This window comes from Lepidochelys kempii, chromosome 1 (genome assembly GCF_965140285.1).
Source record: "Lepidochelys kempii isolate rLepKem1 chromosome 1, rLepKem1.hap1, whole genome shotgun sequence".
Lineage (NCBI taxonomy): Eukaryota > Metazoa > Chordata > Testudines > Cheloniidae > Lepidochelys > Lepidochelys kempii.
This window is the reverse complement of record NC_136380.1, coordinates 17457164-17475705: the sequence shown is the minus strand read 5'-3', so window position 1 is coordinate 17475705 and position 18542 is coordinate 17457164. Positions and strand designations below refer to the sequence as shown.

The 18542-nt window shown below is 46.6% G+C and overlaps 1 protein-coding gene across 1 annotated transcript in view; it reads right to left on the bottom strand.

The window, feature by feature from the left end:
• Positions 1 to 2523: 2523 nt before the first annotated feature.
• USP35 (ubiquitin specific peptidase 35) overlaps positions 2524 to 18542 on the bottom strand; it is a 68145-nt gene continuing 52126 nt past the window's right edge. Inside the window, exons 9-11 of the mRNA XM_073335655.2 lie at positions 12800 to 12906; positions 10550 to 11765; positions 2524 to 7841 (exon numbers count right to left, since the gene is read on the bottom strand). Of these exons, the coding sequence (XP_073191756.1) occupies positions 7671 to 7841; positions 10550 to 11765; positions 12800 to 12906 (1494 nt within the window). The 3' untranslated portion in view covers positions 2524 to 7670. The remainder of the gene's footprint in view (positions 7842 to 10549; positions 11766 to 12799; positions 12907 to 18542) is intronic.

Genomic DNA, 18542 nt, shown 5'->3' with positions numbered 1-18542 from the left:
CCTGCCTGCCCTGGCTCTCCATGGGTCTTGGAAGCAGCTGCCAGGTCCCTGCGGCCCCTCGGAGCATGGGCAGCCAGGGAGGATCCATGCGCTGCCCACGCCCTGAGTGCCGGCGCTGCAGCTCCCATTGGCTGGGAACTGCCCACGCGCCTAGGGGCTGCAGGGACCTGGAGGCCACTTTCTGGGAGCTGTGGTAAGCGCCACTGGGACCCCGCACCCCCAAATCCCCTCCCGTACTCCAACCCCCTGCCTCAGCCCAGAGTCCCCTCCTGCACCCAAACTCCTTCCCAGAGCCTGCACTCCTCCACCCACACACCCCCAACCATCTGCCCCAGCCCAGCACTCCCTCCCGCAACCCAAATCCCTCATCCCCAGCCCCACCCCAGAGTATGCACTCCCCCCCACCCCCCCGCATACCAATCCCCAGCCTGGAGCCCTCTCCTGCATCCTGAACCCCTAATTTCTGGACCCACCCAGAACCCCTCCCTGAACCCCAACCCCCTATCCTAGCCCGGAGCCCTCTCCCACACCCCAAACCCCTCATACCCATCCCCACCCCAGAGCCTGCACCCCCAACCGAAGCCCTCACACACACACCCCTGCGCCCCAACCCCATGTCCCAGCCCTGACCCCCCTCCCGCCCTCCAAATCCCTCAGTCCCAGCCTGGAGCACCCTCCTGCACCCCAAATCCCTCATCCCTAGCCCCACCCCAGAGCCCGCACTCCCCAGTCCAAGCCCTCCAACCCCCTGAGCCAGCCTGGTGAAAATGAGTGAGTGAGGGTGGGGCGAGCAAGCGACAGAGGGAGGGGGGATGGAGCAAGCAGGGGCAGGACCCTGGAGAAGGGGCAAGGGTGTTCAGATTTGTGCAAGTATAAAATTGGCAACCCTATCTCTTTCTACTATACCTATATAGTTCCTCTGGGTTTACAATCACACGTGGAATGATTAAATCAAATATGAATAATTTCTTCTTTAGTCAGACACAAACAAGTGAAATGCAAGAACTTAGCAGATGCCTTGCGAATATTTAAACACACTACGCATACATCTGCGTGATACCTGTTTCAAATGGAGAGAGGTAAATAGTGTGTCCCCCAGGGTCTGTACTGGGCCCATTCCTATTTAACATATTCATAAATTATCTGGAAAAAGGGGTAAAAGATGAAGTGGCAAAATTTGCAGCTGATACAAAACTACTCAAGATAGTTATGGTCCAGGCAAACTGCGAAGAGCTACAAAAGGATCTCTCAAACCTGGGTGATTGGGCAACAAAATGGCAGATGAAATTCAATGTTGATAAATGCAAAATAATGCACATTGAAAAACATAATCCCAACTATACAGATAAAACGATGGGGTCTAGATCAGCTATTACCAGTCAAGAAAGATCTTGCGGTCATTGTGGAGAGTTCTCTGAAAACATCCACTCAATGTGCAGCGGCAGTCAAAAAAGCGAAGAGAATGTTGGGCATCATTAAGAAAGGGATAGATAATAAGACAGTTGTGGGCAGGTAGGATCGAACCTGGGGCCTATAAAGCTTAGTGCATGAACCTCTACTGCATGAGGTAAAAGTCAACTGGCTGTTAGCTAAGGCTGTAGAGCAGACACAATCTCCCTCTCTAACTGGTCTCAGTGCCACTAGATGGGACAGAACACCACACCCAGGAGGTGTGTGGGTTACATATATAACAGGAGAATCCCTTCCGTCAGCGCAGGTACTGTCTACACTGAAGCACTACAGAAGCGCAGCCATGCCACCATAGCAGTTTTAAGTGTAAACCAGCCCTTAATCTCTGTCTCTGTTTCCCATCTGTTAATGCGGATGATAATACTTCATTTCTTCCACCCTGTTGTCCCTCTTGTCTATTTAAATGGTAGGCTCTTCAGGGCAGAGACTGTCTCTTACAATGTTTATGTACAGCACCCAGCACAATGGGGGCCTGGATCTCAGATGACCCCTCTAGTGCTACTGTAAGACAAATAATAAAGTGAAGTTTAGTAGAAGTCAAACATTTGGAATCCCCCCTGGACAGAAGGGTTACACAATAGACTGATAATAGCGGGTATCACTATACTTTTTAATTGTGTTACTTTTAAACTATATAATTACAGAGCTTGGGCCATATTCTGCTCTCATTTGTAATGGCGTAACTCCACTAAAATGGTTGCTCTTAGCCAGTGGCCTTAATGGGGCTATACACTAGACTTACAACAGTAAAAAGAAAAGGAGTACTTGTGGCACCTTAGAGACTAACCAATTTATTTGAGCATAAGCTTTCGTGAGCTACAGCTCACTTCATCGGATGATGATGCATCTGATGAAGTGAGCTGTAGCTCACGAAAGCTTATGCTCAAATAAATTGGTTAGTCTCTAAGGTGCCACAAGTACTCCTTTTCTTTTTGCGAATACAGACTAACATGGCTGTTACTCTGAAACCTGTCATTTACAACAGTGTAATTCAGAGCAGAATTTTTCTACTGGATTTAACATGGCGCAGCTAATAACTTAGTATGAATACAATTCTTATTTTTGCAAGTCCTTTATTTCTGTTATGATATATATAAAAGCAGGGGAACAGAGATCCTTTTTTCAATTTGTGTATCATTTAGAGCAGTTTATTTAAACCTCTTCCCCCCCTTCGCCCTATTGCTTGCTATAAATAACTGTAAAGAGCAAGGAAAATGGTTAATTCCTTAAAATCACTCAATAGACATAGCTGTCTACATAACGATTTGAAAGAAATAGATGACACCGTCAAATAGCAGCAATAATCCCACAGAAATGATCCAGTGAGGCTGTAGCAGAATTGTGGGGATAGTGGTCATAGTCCTGCATTCTTTGTCTTTTTTTGTTTTTTATCTATATTGATATAGATATACATAAAAAGAAAAGAAACTGACCGTAGATGCTCAGTATTTTACAATACAGCCTGGGTTTAATAATGATCTTTCCTTTGTGCCCTGGAGTTTCAAAGGATGAGATGCATCTGTCCTCCTAAGACTGCAAACTGCCTTGAGTCGTGTGCCATCTCTGTTCCTCCCTGCCTGCCCACTCATCCGCCATGTTGCTAATTGATCAAATGAGTGCCCAGAGTTGTTTTGGGAGTACAGCCCTCATCCATGGCTCCGATGCTATTGTAGTGCAGCATACCAGCAGGCCAGGGCAGGCTGATGAAGCATTACTGGAAGGGAACCCCAGCTAGGAAATTAAAAGCAGATTCAGATTAACTCTTAGGGCAATGTAATCAGCTTGTTCTGCACTGAGGTATCAAATGCTAGTGTAGAGCAAGCCCTCAGACCCCCCAACTTCCTGTCCCTCCCCCAACAAAATGACACCTCCATAGACCCCCAACTGCCATAAGCAGGCCCTGCTTCAGTGGGCAGAAACCACACTCCTAGCCCACAATACCCATCTCACACAGCCACTGATTGCACCTGCCTAATCAGGACCCTGATGATTATTCCCAAGACTCTGGCCTAACATGTGTGCAAGGAGCACGAGGGGCCTTGTGTAGCCACTGTGCACAGTAGCAATGCCAACAGGAGGGGGTTCTCCCACTGGTGTAGCTAATCCATTTCCCCAAGAGGTGGTCGCTAAGTTGTTAGAAGTCTTCACTGCAAAGTTAGGTCAACCCAGCTACATCACTCAGAGGTTTGAAAGAACCACACCCCTAAGCGTCGTAATTAAACCAATTTAACCCCAGTGTAGACAGCGGTAGCTGAATGGAAGAATTCTTCTGTCAAGCTAGCTATCACCTCTTGGAAAGGTGGATTATCTATGCCAAGAGGAGAACCCCTCCTGTCAGCGGAGGTGGGATCTACGCTGAAGCGCTCCAGTGGCCCAGTTGCAGCACTAAAAACACAAAACGATATAGTCCCATACGAGCAGCCATACTGCTCAGACCAGAGGTTCCTCTATCCCAGTATCCTGTCTTCTGACAGTGTCTAGTGCCAAGTGCTTCAGAGGGAATGAACAGAACAGGGTAATTATTGAGTGATCCATTCCCTGTCACCCACTCCCAGATTCTGGCAGTCAGAGGCTAGGGATGCCCAGAGCATGGGGTTTGAACCCAAAGCATAGGGTTTGAACTCTGTTTTGAACCCAGATATAGTTTTGGCCTTCACAACATCCCCTGACAATGAATTGCACCGGCTGACAGTGTGTTGTGTAACGAAGCCTCATTGAAAGTCAACAGCTTAAATGGGACATGGACTCCTAAGTCACCTACAGCTAGATTTACAAAGGTATTTAGGCATATAAAGATGCAGGCAGGCCCTAGAGTTAGCTCCACCAAGGGATTTAGGAGCATAACTGACATTTAAGCACTTAAATCCAAAACAGAGCTTCTCAAAAGCCCTGCTCAGCTGTTGCCTAACTCTCTAGGCACCTACAGTCCCTAGATGCCTATATTTCTGCTGAAAGGCCCCCAAACACCTAAAAAATCCACCTCTAGGCATGCAGCAATCTACATGCCTGGGCACCAAGCTCACATCTAAGCTCCAACAGGGTTCTCAGACTAGGCATGCCCCTGCCTAGCTCGCCTTTGGGATGTGATTGGGTGGGCATGCTCAGAAGCCACCTGACTGGGCCTTGTACAAAACAATGCTAGAGCCCAGAGGTGGTGAGGTAGTCTGGGGAAAATCTCTCTCAATCTCTTCTGTTTAAGCTGTTCCACTGTGTATAACTAATTAAATATGCATTGGAGCAGGGGGATTGGAACACAGGCCTCCCACAGGCGGGGCGAGTGCTCAAACAGTGGGCTGAACAGAGGGGCAGGGACCGCTACCACTACCTCCCCCTCCTCATATGAGACAAGGCTTAGGTGCCTAACTCCACAAGAGGGTTGGTGGCTGGCTTTGTGGATTCCAGTCCTAGGTGCCTAACTCTCGCCATGCGTTGTATAGGAAGTCTGGGCTCCTAACAAAGGTCCACAGATTCCACTCAATGGCAGGGTACTGTGATGGGGTGTGTAACCCACACAAGCCTTGAGTGTATTAACATGGGCCAGGAAGGGCCAGTTATCCTTAGATGCTGCACCTGGAGGAGAACCAGCCTAAGAAAGGTTGGGAAGAAGCCCAGGGAAACAGCAGCAAGGAATGGGACAGTGCAGACCTTGGCTGCTAGTCACAGGGCCCCTGGGCTGGAATGAAGCATAGAGGGAGGACTGGGTTCCCCTACCAGCCACTGGCAAAGTGGCACAGACCCAGAGATGTGGAACAGAGACCATCTGAGACAGCATCCAGACAGCTTCTCCAGTGGGACTTTGTTACCCAGGAAGAGGAGGAACCATATAGTGACCTGGCCAGGGAGCTGAGCCACAAAGAGAGAGCGCACCTTGAGTTGTGAAGAGAGAGATGAGTCACAACATGAGTAATGGCAGGAGGAGCCAGATGGGGAGAGAGCTAATTTCCAGACCTACCTCCAAGGAGGTGGACCTGTGGCAAGTGGAACCCCCTTTAAAGGTACCTAAAGGTTAAGTGTTGCAATGCTGAGTTTAAGACCCCTTTGTGGATCTAGCTGCCACTGGGAAATTCAAACCTGCCTGAGTGGGTCTGCTGTCTAATGCCCAGTGACCGCAGGCGCCACTTTTGAAAATGCCACCCCAAATCTAAGAGTTTCACGACTAAAGCTTGATTGCCTTCCCATTATTTCCTGCTATTACCCCCCTAATACCATGAACTCTGATATAGTTAAATAGGTGTGAAAGTCCTGAATGGTTTCTAGGAAGCTTGAGATTTTCCTTCCCTTTATCAGCCATTTCCCCGCTTTTCAAATATTTTCAAAAGTGGCGACTGGTTTTGGGTGTCTTGGTTTGTTTAGGTGCCCATCTTAAAACCAGATTTTTTTTTTTAGAAGTCCTGAGCATCCACAGCTCCCATTGATTTCAGCTGGGCTGGTGCATGCTCAGCAGCTCTGAACATCAGGCCCACAGTTGGGCACCCAAAATGAAAATTGTGACCATCATTTTACTCAACTTTAAGTTCCTTTGCCTGAGGTCAAACACTCACTAAACTCTGCCTTCAGTGAGAGTCACCGCTGAGGAAAGACTAAGGAGGAATTCTGGGTTCTTGCTTTTCCAGTCTGTGTAAAGAGGAGCCAGCTAAATCTTGCTCCCAGCTGGAAATGAAGAGGAGCTGATCTTACTACAGATTTCTTTTCCTGGGAATTAGCATATGTATGCTATATATATTTATCTAGCTATAATATGGGGCGGGATTTCAGAGGCATCCTGCAGTTTCCAGAGCCCCCTTGCTACTGCAGAGCATGGAGCGGGCCTGCCAGCGCTACACAAGGTGAAAGGGAGGAGAGACTTTGCCAGACAGGCCCTCTTCTCTTGTAGTGCAATTTCCTCATGGTGGAACAAAGATGTGCACACTTCACTCCAGAAAGGTGCGACATCCTAACTTTAATGGGAGTTTTGCCTGAATAAGAGCCCTGGAGTGGGATTGTGCATCTGCTGATCCTTCAGGAAAAACCCAATGAGGGCTAGAATGATTATAAGTGAGAGGAAATTGTACTAGTGGTGGGCAAACCTCAAAAGGGTTGGATAGTACTAATTAGAACGGAACAAACAACTCTCATTCCCTAATTGGTCTGCTGCATTTAGCCTCTCTAATAGATTTCCTGTTTTTGTCATTTGAATTTAATTCAGGATTTGGGTTTTTTTTTTTTATTCTAGGGATACACAATATTCACACACACACACCACAGTCAGCAGTAGGAATTGAACCCAGCCCCTTGGGCATAAACAGCACAACTCCATCCCACTCACACCAGAGGAGTCGGCCCTGCAGGGAGTGAGGAAGCGGCAGACTATAAGAGCTATTGGGGACCAGCCGCTAGCGAGAGTTGTGATCACAGGCACCATGCCAACGTACTCTACTGGCATCCCATACTCCATCTTGAATCAAGATGCCTGGCTGCTAGGATTAAGATGGAGCTGTGGCTGCTGTGATCTCAACAAGGCAAGATTTCCAGAAGTGACGAGCAATTTTAAGGTGTCTCAGATTTTGGGTGCCCAATGTGGGATGCCTTAAAGGGGCCCTGATTTTCTGAGGGCAGATACTCAGCACTTTCTGAAAATCAGGCTCCTTTAAGGGGCACGGCAAGTTGGGCACCCAAAACCTGAGGCATCTGAAAATCTCTAGGCCCTTCTGGAAGACCTTGGCCATAGATTCCATTTCCATGTGGAAGATTTGGGGCTCTGCATTTTGGTCACTGGTGCTGCACTTGGTCTCTTCCAAAAGAGTCCTGTTTCCCTGCCCCTTTCCCTGCCCCAGTCTTGATCAACGGTGTACCCAGCAGGCAAGATGATGCTACAGTTAAGAAAGTGGCACTTCGCTTAGTTATCAGTCAGTAGCTCATCACCGCAGAGCTCAGAAGCTAGTAATATTATTTAAGGCGTTCAGACCAAGTGCATAGAAAGCAACGGGAATCTCCATGTGCTGGTGATTTAACTCCAGCCAGCAATGTGTTCCCTGAATCAGCAGCAAGTCCTTCTACTTAGACAGGATTCAGGGCCAAACTCCTCTCCTTGGTAACACTGACTTCAAAGGAGGTGAGAGGAGACTCTGGCCTCTGTGGGCCCCGTGGCTTGGTTAGAAATGAAGTTGAAGCGGGGCTTCTTGCTTGTTGTTTATAGTTAGTGTTCGTGTTCAGTGGCACCTTTAGAAGACTAGTCCATGAAATGAGCCGGAGCCTCCACCTCCAGCAGCTGGACCGCAGCCCCCAGAGGAGCCTTCGTCATCCTTGTCCCTGTCAAAATCTCTCCACCACAGAGGGGATTTGGGCAAGGTTGAAATGTAGGCAGCTCTGTTCCTTGCTTCCTTTTCTTGTTCCTGGGAGAAAGGAAAAAGAAACAAAAACAAGCCAGTCCTGTTTATCTGAAGTCTAGTGATTCACGCACATCAAAGGAATGCATGTGAGAAAGGTGCTCCCAGATTCTCTCGAAGTAGAGAGGCTGGCTCTTGAGACTGAGCTGCTGGCCCTAAACCAAAAAGAACATGTGGTCTAGCAGATAAGGCATGAAACATGGAAGTGGAACTCCTAGGTTCTGAGTGACAGGGGGAAGTGATGGCTGATATTTCTAGTAGAAGCTCTGATTGAGGTGGCAAGGTGGCCCTGGCCACCATCAATGCCCGTTACGGTAGGCAGAAGGGAAACAAACACCCTCGCTGATCATGCAAGGTGCCACGGTCCTCAAACACTTTTTTAAAGTCAACAGGAGCTGAGGATGCTCAGTGCCTGGCAGGCTTGCCTAGAAACCTGACTCTGCTTTAGAAGCCTGTAAAAGGTATGAAGTCCTTGGGGACATACCCCAGCCAAGATCTCCTGTGCGTGAGTCTGCACCTCTGAGATACATAAGAAAGATATGTCCTTTCTTCTGACTGTTTGAGCGATCGTGGCTCAGCTATCTCAGTGTGTGAAGCACAGACAGCAGCGAGAGGGGGAAGAACCCAGACAGAGGAGCGTAAATGAAAAGCAGTGATTATTTCATATCGCAATAGCAGACAGAGAACAAGTAACAAGAGGGACAATTGCTAGCCAATGCCAACTGTCTAAGTGAGTAGAGGGAAGAATTCCCTTTCTTTGGGTTCTTCTCTTTGGAACGGGTCCTGTGACTTCTGATGGGATACCCCTGCTGCTTATGGAAGTTTAAACTCAAAATGTTTGTCCTGTTTCTATTCTGAGGTCTCACATCTTCTTCCTGCTTTCCAGCCTTCTTGGAGAACATGAGGGTCAGACCCTCTGCTGCTGTAAGTTGGCGCAGCTGATTTCAATCAAACTAACTGATCTGACACCCGCTGAGGAACTGGTCCTAACAGCATAAGCCCACTCTCCTGTTACATGTTCTCAGTAAAGTCGCCACTGTTCCCTTGATGGGGCTAAATTCCTCTCTTTATGTCACACTACAAAGCAATGAGGAAAAGCTGTTGCTGACCCTGGGGGAAGGGTCATGTAATGTACAGACCTGCCATTACACAGGAGTGGGCATGAATGACAAATGGACATTGGGGATCAAACCTCACCCTGTCCTGGGTGGGTCATACCCACCTCTGACAGGAGACCCCCCTTTTTCTTGTCCTGTGGCAACCCTTGACTGCCTTGCCCTGGCAGTAAAGTCTCATTGAATTGGTCTATGGACAAGGGCTCACAGCCCCAAAAAACCATCACACCGCCTTTGTATAGGCAGTCACAGCAGAGAGACCCTTGGAAGGAGGGTGACTGACCGCACTGTAGTGCGGAGGGGGCCAGCATGCAACCCTGCCTACCACTCAACCTTTCTGCGGACCGTTCCACCCAAGTGAGCCAGGAGACTGAGCTCCCCTCCCATCCTTAGCCTTGATCTGGAGGGATCAGCCCTGAGGCATTATTATTACGGCAGGAAGCTTTATGCAGCCATTACCCCGCTGTAGCCATTGCGTGTATGAGGAAGGTGTTCTGGCTGAAGGGCTGGCAGTGTAGCACCTCGTCTGAGGACTAAAGTCACTCAAACACCTAAACGAAGCCATGCCAAAACCTTCTGTACAATTCAGGCCAGGTCAGCAGCACTCTAGGCAGTGCAGTCAGGAGGAAACCTACTGTTAGTCCCAGAAACCAGCTGAAGTCCGGCTACAAATGCACAGACCATGCTCATAGGAAACCAGAAAACTCAAACAAGGCAGGCATGAGAGGGAGCAATGAACATGTAGCTGGTTGGGATGATTCTCCCCAAACAGTCATGGGGCTATAGCCACACTAAGCCAATGAGTCCTTATGCCTACTTTCTGTCTGGTATAAAAAACACAACACACACAACAGCAATGGGTGGAATGTACTTAAGGAATAAGACTAGGAGGCAGGAAATGGGTGTTCTCTGCCACAGACTTCTTATGTGACCTTGGGCAAGTCACTTCGCCTCTCTGTGCCTAAATTTCCCTATCTTTAAATAAGAATAATCCTTACTTTACTAGTGTGTTAAGGGGTTTATTTTGCCGTGGTGGGCAATGCACTTAGATTTGATGATGGTGAATGAAAATGCTTGTCAGCATACATAGCATCCTTCTCAACAGTCCCAGGTGCTTACTGTACCAAGACCAGTTGAAAGCAACACATAAACTAGGCCCCTGGGTTAGGATTTAGGAGATCTGGGTTCTAATTATGTCTCTGCCAGCAACTTACCTTGGGCAAGTCACTTCCCCCTCTGGGCCTGTTTTCCCCCTACCACACTTTGACCTATCTATTTAGACCAGTGGTGGGCAACCTGCGGCCCGCGGGCCCAACACTGATTTAGACTGTAAGCTCTTCAGGGCAGGGAGTGTCTCACTCCATGTTTGTGCATTGCCTGACACAATGGGGCCCTGATCTCAGTTGGAGCTACTGTTATACAAATAATAATGAAACTCTTTACATTTGGATTTAAAAGGGAGATGAGATTCAGCTTTTGGGAACCATGAGTGTAACCTACAGGCCTGCTCCCACTGAAGTGAAGAGAAAAGCTGACACTGATTTCGATGGAAGCAGAATCAGTCCCCTAAAACGTGGTGCAGAAGGTAAATGGAGTTACCTGCAAATACAGGATGTTATCTTTGGAAATGGCTTCCATCAAGTCTTTACTGGGAGAAGGATCCCCATGTAGCCGGACGGCGTCTGAAACGGCCTCATGCACGGCCCAGCTCTGCTTGCAAGGCCGCTGCCTGTAGAAGAGCACGTAGGCTGTGTCTTTGGGGAAGAAAGAGGTCACGTTGCTGACCGATTCGAAGGAGGAAAAGGATACCCTGGTGTCGTTGAAGAGGTACCACTGGATTTCAAAGTCCATCTGCTTGTCTGACGTGCTTTTCTGTGCCCCGTCCCCTGGCTGACTGCTGGCACTAGTACTGGTACACTCTCTGGCGTAACAATAGTAATGGCCACTCTCTGAGGAGACTCCAGAATGGACCACCACGCTGCAGAGATCATACACCATGGACACAAATCCATTCCTGTTCTGGCAAACTTCACCGGAGTCCTCAGAGGCAACCAGGACCGGCAGCTTCAGCACCAATGGAATTGAGACATTATCCAGGATCTTCTTCCTCTTCATGGTCCTCAAGTCAAAGGAGAACCTCAGCAGGGTGAGGACAAGGTAGTGTGGCCCCTCCGTCAGCTCGGCCACTTTCTCCGCATCTTGCAGGGAAGCGCACTTCTCACAGTGATATTTATTCTCGGATGTCAGCACCTCCGGTGATAAGAAATAGTTGATCAAGTCCGGGACAGATCTGGAGTCCTCGGAGCCACAGGTCTGCTCTCCAAAAGCCAACAGTGGATCTTTCACTGCCTCCAGACTGACATGATCTCTGTCGGATCTCAGGATGAAAGGAGTCGCTTGTCCCTCTGCTTCCTGGAACCCTACTGTTTCTACTGGCAAGAGCCGGACGGGAGGTTCTCCAGACACGGGGTGCTTCCTTTGCCTCCTTGGAGATTCCATTGCCTGACTCTGTGGTTTTATGGGTGGCTCAATAATCTGTGGGCCGATTTCTTCCACTGGTAAAACTGCTGTGTAGCTCTGCAGACGCATGTGTCTGTTGGACGGTGGGAAAGCCAAGGACAGGTCTGTAAAGGCTTCTTCTCGGGAGGAGACATTTAGACACTTCAGACAGCGGATTTTTGTCATCATCTTACCCCCGAACATTTTCTCAATTAATGTCTTGTTTAAGTAGTGGCGCTCCTCAGCCTGAGGCATCAAGTTGGACTCTTTGAGCTTTTGGTAAATTCTTTTCCCAGTTTTCTCTTCTTCATGTAGCCTTTGGCAGAGGAAAAACACCTACATTAGAAATCACACAACAGACCAGTAACCTCCAACGTGTGGTCCCGCATCCACAGACAGCCTCTCCTCACTACTTATTTTTTCACACCCAACTCCCTAGGAGGTTGATGTACTTTCAACTTCTCAACACTTTCAGCCAAAGACTATCACTTTATGGAGTTTCCTCTCCTTATGGCTGGTGACTCCCCACACAGTAAAGCTTGGCCTGGAGGATCCTGCCTGATGCGGTTCTTCTGCCTGAGTGGGGGTGAGGGGATGGGATTTGGGGCGCATACACTTTACATGTGCCACACACCCCATTTCTGCCAGAACTCCTTTGCGTGCCCACCTGCAGCTGGGATTTGAAGAGGATCTGTGGCTTTTGAGCTACAGAGAGAGACAGAAATTTTAGAAAAAAGTCAAAATTTCAAACAGGGGTGCGTTTTTTTTAAATGCTTGTCATTCAGAAATAGTCAGATTTTCCCACACACTCGGCAGAGACAATCCCCTTTGCCTTCAGGGTGTATGTGGCAATTTTCAGGCCAAACTGATTTTTCCAAGCCAAAGTTTATATACAGGAGAGCCTAAAGTAGGGCTTTATAATTGAAGCTGCGACTAGAACCCTTCTCCTTCAGCTCCAAACACACAGTGCTCCAGCCTGTGAACTAAAGAACCCCCTTGGGCCCTAGCTGACATTACTAGCTTCCTTATCCCCTCGGTGGGCCCAGCTAGTCCAGGGTAACCTCACTCACTCAGACCCCCATTGCATTACTCACCTGTGAGTCAATACAGTGTTTAGAAAGCCTTGGAAATGATCACTGATATTAGTTGTCCAACTTTCTCTCTAGGGAACAATCCCACATTGGCAGGGGATGAGCACAATGACCCAGATGAACAGCTGTTTGCATCTCTGTTATCATTTATCATGTTGTGTTTAGGAGGCTCTGCCTTGTACAAACCCAGAACAGAGAGAGACCTGCCTCCTGCCCCAAAGACTTTACACTCTAAACGTGTACAAAGGCTGCCACTTACCGATCCAGCAGGTACTTCAGGTATTCAGAACAGTCCTGCTGAGCTCCAGGGCTAAACCAAGGAGGCCAGGAGGCTGAGAGGAAGCCTTCAGGTGAGATAGCAGGTCGCTGGCAACAACAAAATGAGAGGAAGAGAAGCATTTAAGGCTGGTCCCACTCCCATTGGGCATCACTTTGCAAAATGCCAAAACTCTCGAGCTTGCATGAGAGTTGGGTCAGGCCCTTGCAGACACAGTCAGTTACGGAGACCTGTCGGGAAGCAGTGTAGCACACATCAGCGAACGTCGGGAATAGAGGTACCTGTGCCTTGTTCCTTTAAGGATTGAAGGTCTGCTGAGGGGTCCAAAGCAGACAGCTCTGGTTGCAGCAAAGTGGTATGTGCTCTGAAAGAACTGAGCGGGGCTTGTGCAAACTATGTTTGCTTGGAGGGTGGGGAGTTGATACTAAGTTCAATAAAACTCCAGGTTTAAAACTGTCCCTGAAGTGTAACATTAGCAGGACAATAAAAAGATTTCTTTTTATTTGCTGGTACACTGCAAACTCAGGGAGTAGGGTGGCCGCTGACGCATCCCCAGAATATAGGGCATCCCCACTCCCGCCGGCGTGACCCCACATGTGGAAATGTTAGCAAATGAAACCTGTACGAAAACACTGCCACATTTAAAATGCCCAGCTCATTCCTGAGTATTATTGTAAAAGACTAGTCCTGATTTTTTGGCAAGCTCGACAGTGCAACAGCCTGCAAACCCTGCATTCAATTCTGTTTATGATTACACAGAATGGCATGAAATATTACAACGTCACTCAGAACTTTCTCAATAAAAGACGGTGTTCATTTGTGTGTAGGGAACAATGTGACAATGTAAAGGCAGTTAGGCTTGCTAGTGAGAAGCAGATTGTGTGGTGTGCCAAAATTCACAGAATACCATAGTCTTTTATCAGTGCCCATCCCAGGCCTTCAGAAGTTCTTTGTTCTTGTTCAGTGTACATATTCTTGCATTCCTCTGTTGAACTGACACATATATGAAGCTCTACTTTCATGATCTCTGTATCTTTTCATTTCTCCAAGATGTGATCATCAAAAAGAAAACCCTCTCCGTGTAAGCATTGCCATGTGGTACTGAAGAGATGTAACAGCTGGATTTTCTTCAAGTTCTTGAAGTTGCCCTGTGCTCTGGTGAAATTTTTTGGGTACCTCTCTTCATGAGGCAGGCAATCCTTTAATGCAAGAGAAGAGATTAGACTTTCTACCATGCCAGATTCTTCATTCTTTCATGCTACAAGCGCATACAGCTTCAGAAAAATTCTTCAAAGCTGATGGGTTTTTCAAGAGCTAACCGGAAAACTTTGCTGTGAAAGCAAAGGGAAGTCATACCTGTCATGCAGATACTCCTTTGCTCTTTCATAAAGGTCATGAAGCCCTTTTTACACCTTCCAGGAATATTTTGAGTAAATCCCTGGAGCACAGAATTCACATGTATCCAAAGAATTTGTCCCTAATCCTTCCCTCCAGTTTCATATTCAGTCCCTTCGTGAGCTCATGCACTAAAAGAACACTAAAGCACTTAGCTTCTAAAGCATCAATACAATCCGTGAATAGCTTCAGAGCATGGCTCACAAAGAGCAAATATAGTTCAGCAACCTCACTGGTAGCCCCCTTGTTACCCAAGCATTTCCAGATTACTTTGGGACACTCCTCCTCTCCTAGACCCTAGAAATCACTGGGTAGCGGGTTCCAGCACTTCAGTAATCTGTTGACTGCCAGCAAAAGAGACAGCTACCTGGTAACGTGTCTCAATAGATTGCACTCTTCCACCTCACGGTCACAAATCGCCTTTCATTGTTCTGTTCCAGGAGCAGAAACGCTGAAGTGAGAATAAACCTTTAGAATTAAATGTTCTACACTGACAACGTTTTTTTGCAGCCTACTCTGTTGTGCTATGAAGAATGTGTGCTGAGCAACTGGCTGCTAAAGTGTCCCTGTTGGCATTTTTCAGTTTCTGGTAGGGTTGTCAAATTATTTAAAAAATTAATCACTATTAATCGCAGTTTTAATCCCACTGTTAAACAATAATAGAATACCAATTTCAATTTATTATAAATAGTTTGGGATGTTTTTCTACACTTTCAAATATATTGATTTCAGCTACCACACAGAATACAAAATGTAGAGTGCTCACTTTATATTATTATTTTTGATTACAAATATTTTATACTTTATACTATTTATATTATTTTATTACAAATATATTATTTGTGTATTATATATACATTCTTATATTATAGACATACGGATATTATATATACATATACATTATTTTTATTACAAATATTTTATACTTTGTACTGTTTATATTATTATTTTTATTACAAATATTTGCACTGTAAAAAGAGATAAGAATTGCAATCTACAAGTCAAAGCATGAAGGGGTATATGAACGTTCAGCATATCTGGCACGTAAATAGCATGGAACACTGAGTACAACAGTGCCATACGAATGCCTGTTCTCACTCTCAGGTGACATTGTAAATAAGAAGCAGGCAGCATTATCTCCCGTAAATGTAAACAAAAACTTGTTTGTCTTAGCGATTGGCTGAACAAGAAGTAGGACTGAATGGACTAGTAGGCTCTAAAGTTTTACGTTGTTTTGTTTTTGAGTGCAGTTATGTAAAAAAAATAATTCTACATTTCTAAGTTGTACTTTCATGATAAAGAGATTGCACTACAGGACTTGTCTGAGGTGAACTGACAAATACTATTTCTTTAGTTTATTTTTTTTACAGTGTAAATATTTGTAATCAAAAATAATAATATAAAGTGAGCACTTTGTATTCTGTGTTGTAGTTGAAATCAATATATTTGAAAATGTAGAAAAACATCCAAAAATATTTATAATAAATTTAAATTGGTATTCTATTATTGTTTAACCGCGGGATTAAAACTCCAATTAATCACAATTCATTTTTTTAATCAAGTTAATTTGTTTTCAGTTAATTGCTTGAGTTAACTGTGATTAATTGACAGCCCTAGTTTCGGGTAAACCTTGTTATGCTTCCCGTAATTTACACTGGCATTATCTGCTGCATAGGCTGACAGCTTCTGCAAACTGAGGTCAAAAGCCACATGTTTCTGTGACAAAGGCTTGCACAGTTTCCTGACTATCACTGTTAAATCCAGGAGAAAGTTTGAATCCCTTTTTCAAAACTGAAATACGTTAAGACTAAAGAAAAACACTTTGCTGCTCCCTTATTTAAAGAATCAGTGGTCAAATAGAAATATAGATCATTACTCTTAATATAGTCTAAATGCTTCTGAATTGAATATGGGGCTAAAATGTTCTTGCTCAATGCTTTTTGCCTCGCTTTTTCCACAAGTCAAGTCTTCAGCCACAGACGAGTCATGGTAAATAGTTTTATTAAATTTTACGCTACTGTTGATGCTTCGTTACGAAAGGTGACGCATAACAGCATGGACCACTTTGCAAAGTTCAGCAGCAGTCACATTATCGGCATGAGGTGACACGCTTGCTTTGAAGAAGTTCTGCATATTAGCAGAAGTAGCTGCACTGCATGCGTTCTGTTTGTACTTTTCAGAAGAAATGTGTTGATTCAAGTCTCCTTTTCGATGATTGCTGACAGCTACATCACTCCTATACAGGCTGCAAGATGCGCGATGCTCTCCGTTCCTGCTTTCAGCAATGAACTCATATTCTTTCGGCCATTCGGGATTAAAAGACGTCTTGCGTTTCAGCGCGGTGACTATAAAAAAACTCAGAGACGATGTTGACTTTATTGATTACAGCTGAGAACTGCTTGTGAATCAGAGTTTGAGGGAACAAGCTATCTGTACGGGCAGTGGTGTAGTCACCCTGATCATGGAGATTATTAATTTTCCACCAGGGACCAGGATTTTTTAAAAGACTCAGAGAATTCCCATGGTTCAGATAGACTGCCATGTGTTCCCCTACTATGGTGATGGGACAGGCACAGTATAAGAACCCAAAGAGCCCAATACCAAAAGGCCCAGCAGGGTACAGTAAAGAAGCTTCTTTTTGACTCTTAAATGCAAAATACTGGCTTCAGTGAAGTTCACACCTGCTTCCCCTAACCCTGAATCTGACCCTCTGCTCTAAGTGAAGGAGCAGATGTTAGCAAACCTAGAATCCCACAGTCCTTTGGTTATGTTGCTACTTGCTACACCCTTTTCTGCAACGAAGTAGCTACATGTGGGACCCACCGAGGTGATCGTAACACGAGCCAGACATTCCAGCTGCTTTTGAATGGCCGCAGTGATATGCATTTAAGGTAAGCGGGTTATTCTGAGATACAGCCATATGCTGCTTCCACCCCTGCCCCTGGTGCCACACAAGTGCTGATAGCAGATGCAGCAGTTCTGCTCGAAAGGGTTTTCTCCCACCGTTTTCAGACAAGCCCCCAGGGCACCGTTAGAGAGAGACTGTTTCATTCCTGGCTGCTTATCCAGACTAGAAGTTGGCTGCAAACCATATACGATTCTCCTCTGTTTGGAGCATGAGCATCACCGATGTATTCGATAAACACAAGGCAGTGACGCGACCATGATGGAGTCACATGTTCTGCTTGGGAGAGTCAAGTGTGGCAGGCTCTGGAGTCTGGGTTTAAGAGCCTTTTAAGCACACCGTCTCTCACAGTTCTGTTCACACCCTTTACTGGTGCACCACCAGGGACAGACACACAGACATGAGTTACTGGTGCACTGCCAGGGAACACACATGAGTTCCTGCTAGAGCCCGAGGTTACTTTTAATATCAGGCCCTCCATTCTAACAGCCTGTCAACCTCCCCCTCAGCCACCAGGCCCCGGTCCTTGGCCTTGATGCACAAAGTTACCTTTCCAATCCATTCAGTTCCAATCCTGTACTTCGGCCCTGCCCTCTCGATCTCTCTCTGACATCCCCCCTCGTTGTCTTCCCTTCATCTTAAATTTAACCTGATCAAAAAAATGGAACTCCTTCCTGCACTCGCTGTTGAAATATCACCATCTTCCCTATCCGCCACTCAGACCATTAACTTGTGAGTCCTCTTTGATTCTTCCCTCTCCCGTGCCACCACATCCAGCTGTGTTTTCCTCTCTGCTGTTTCTAAAATCTGACCTTTTTCATCCTGTGCACCCTGCATAAACTCTGGTCCCTCCTCATAATCTCAAAACGTTGACTACTGTAACCTCCTTTTTGCTGGCTTCCTGATGCCTGACAGGGGACAGCACAGAGGCCAGTTTGGCCCCCTTCCTGCAGCGTCTAACCAGCTGTTAGCCCCGTCAACGTATCGGCTGGCTGCCTGGTGTGCAGCGTCTAGCAGCCAAGGAGAGGAGAGGGCAGCTGCTGCAGCTGGCCCAGCTGCGCCGACTGAACAGCAGAACGCCATGGGCCCTCCCCGGCCACGCCGCAGAGGCACCGCCCCCACTGGCGTCCTCCTCCAGAGACAGATTTCCATCAGACAAAGCCATGTCTGGTTTTAATCACTAGCAGAGAGGGACAAAACTAGGACAGTCCCGTTTTAAACCAGACGAATGGCCTCCCTACTCAGGAACCAGGGCAAACTTCATTGGTGCATTGCAATTAGGGAGCATTCAGGGGTTAGAGTAAGGGAATAGGCCTCAGAAAACATGTTTTCTAGTCCCACCTCTGCCACTGTCTTGCTGTGTGACCTCAGGCAAGTCGCTTAACCTTTCCGTGCCTCAATTTTGCCACCTGTAAAGCAGAGTCA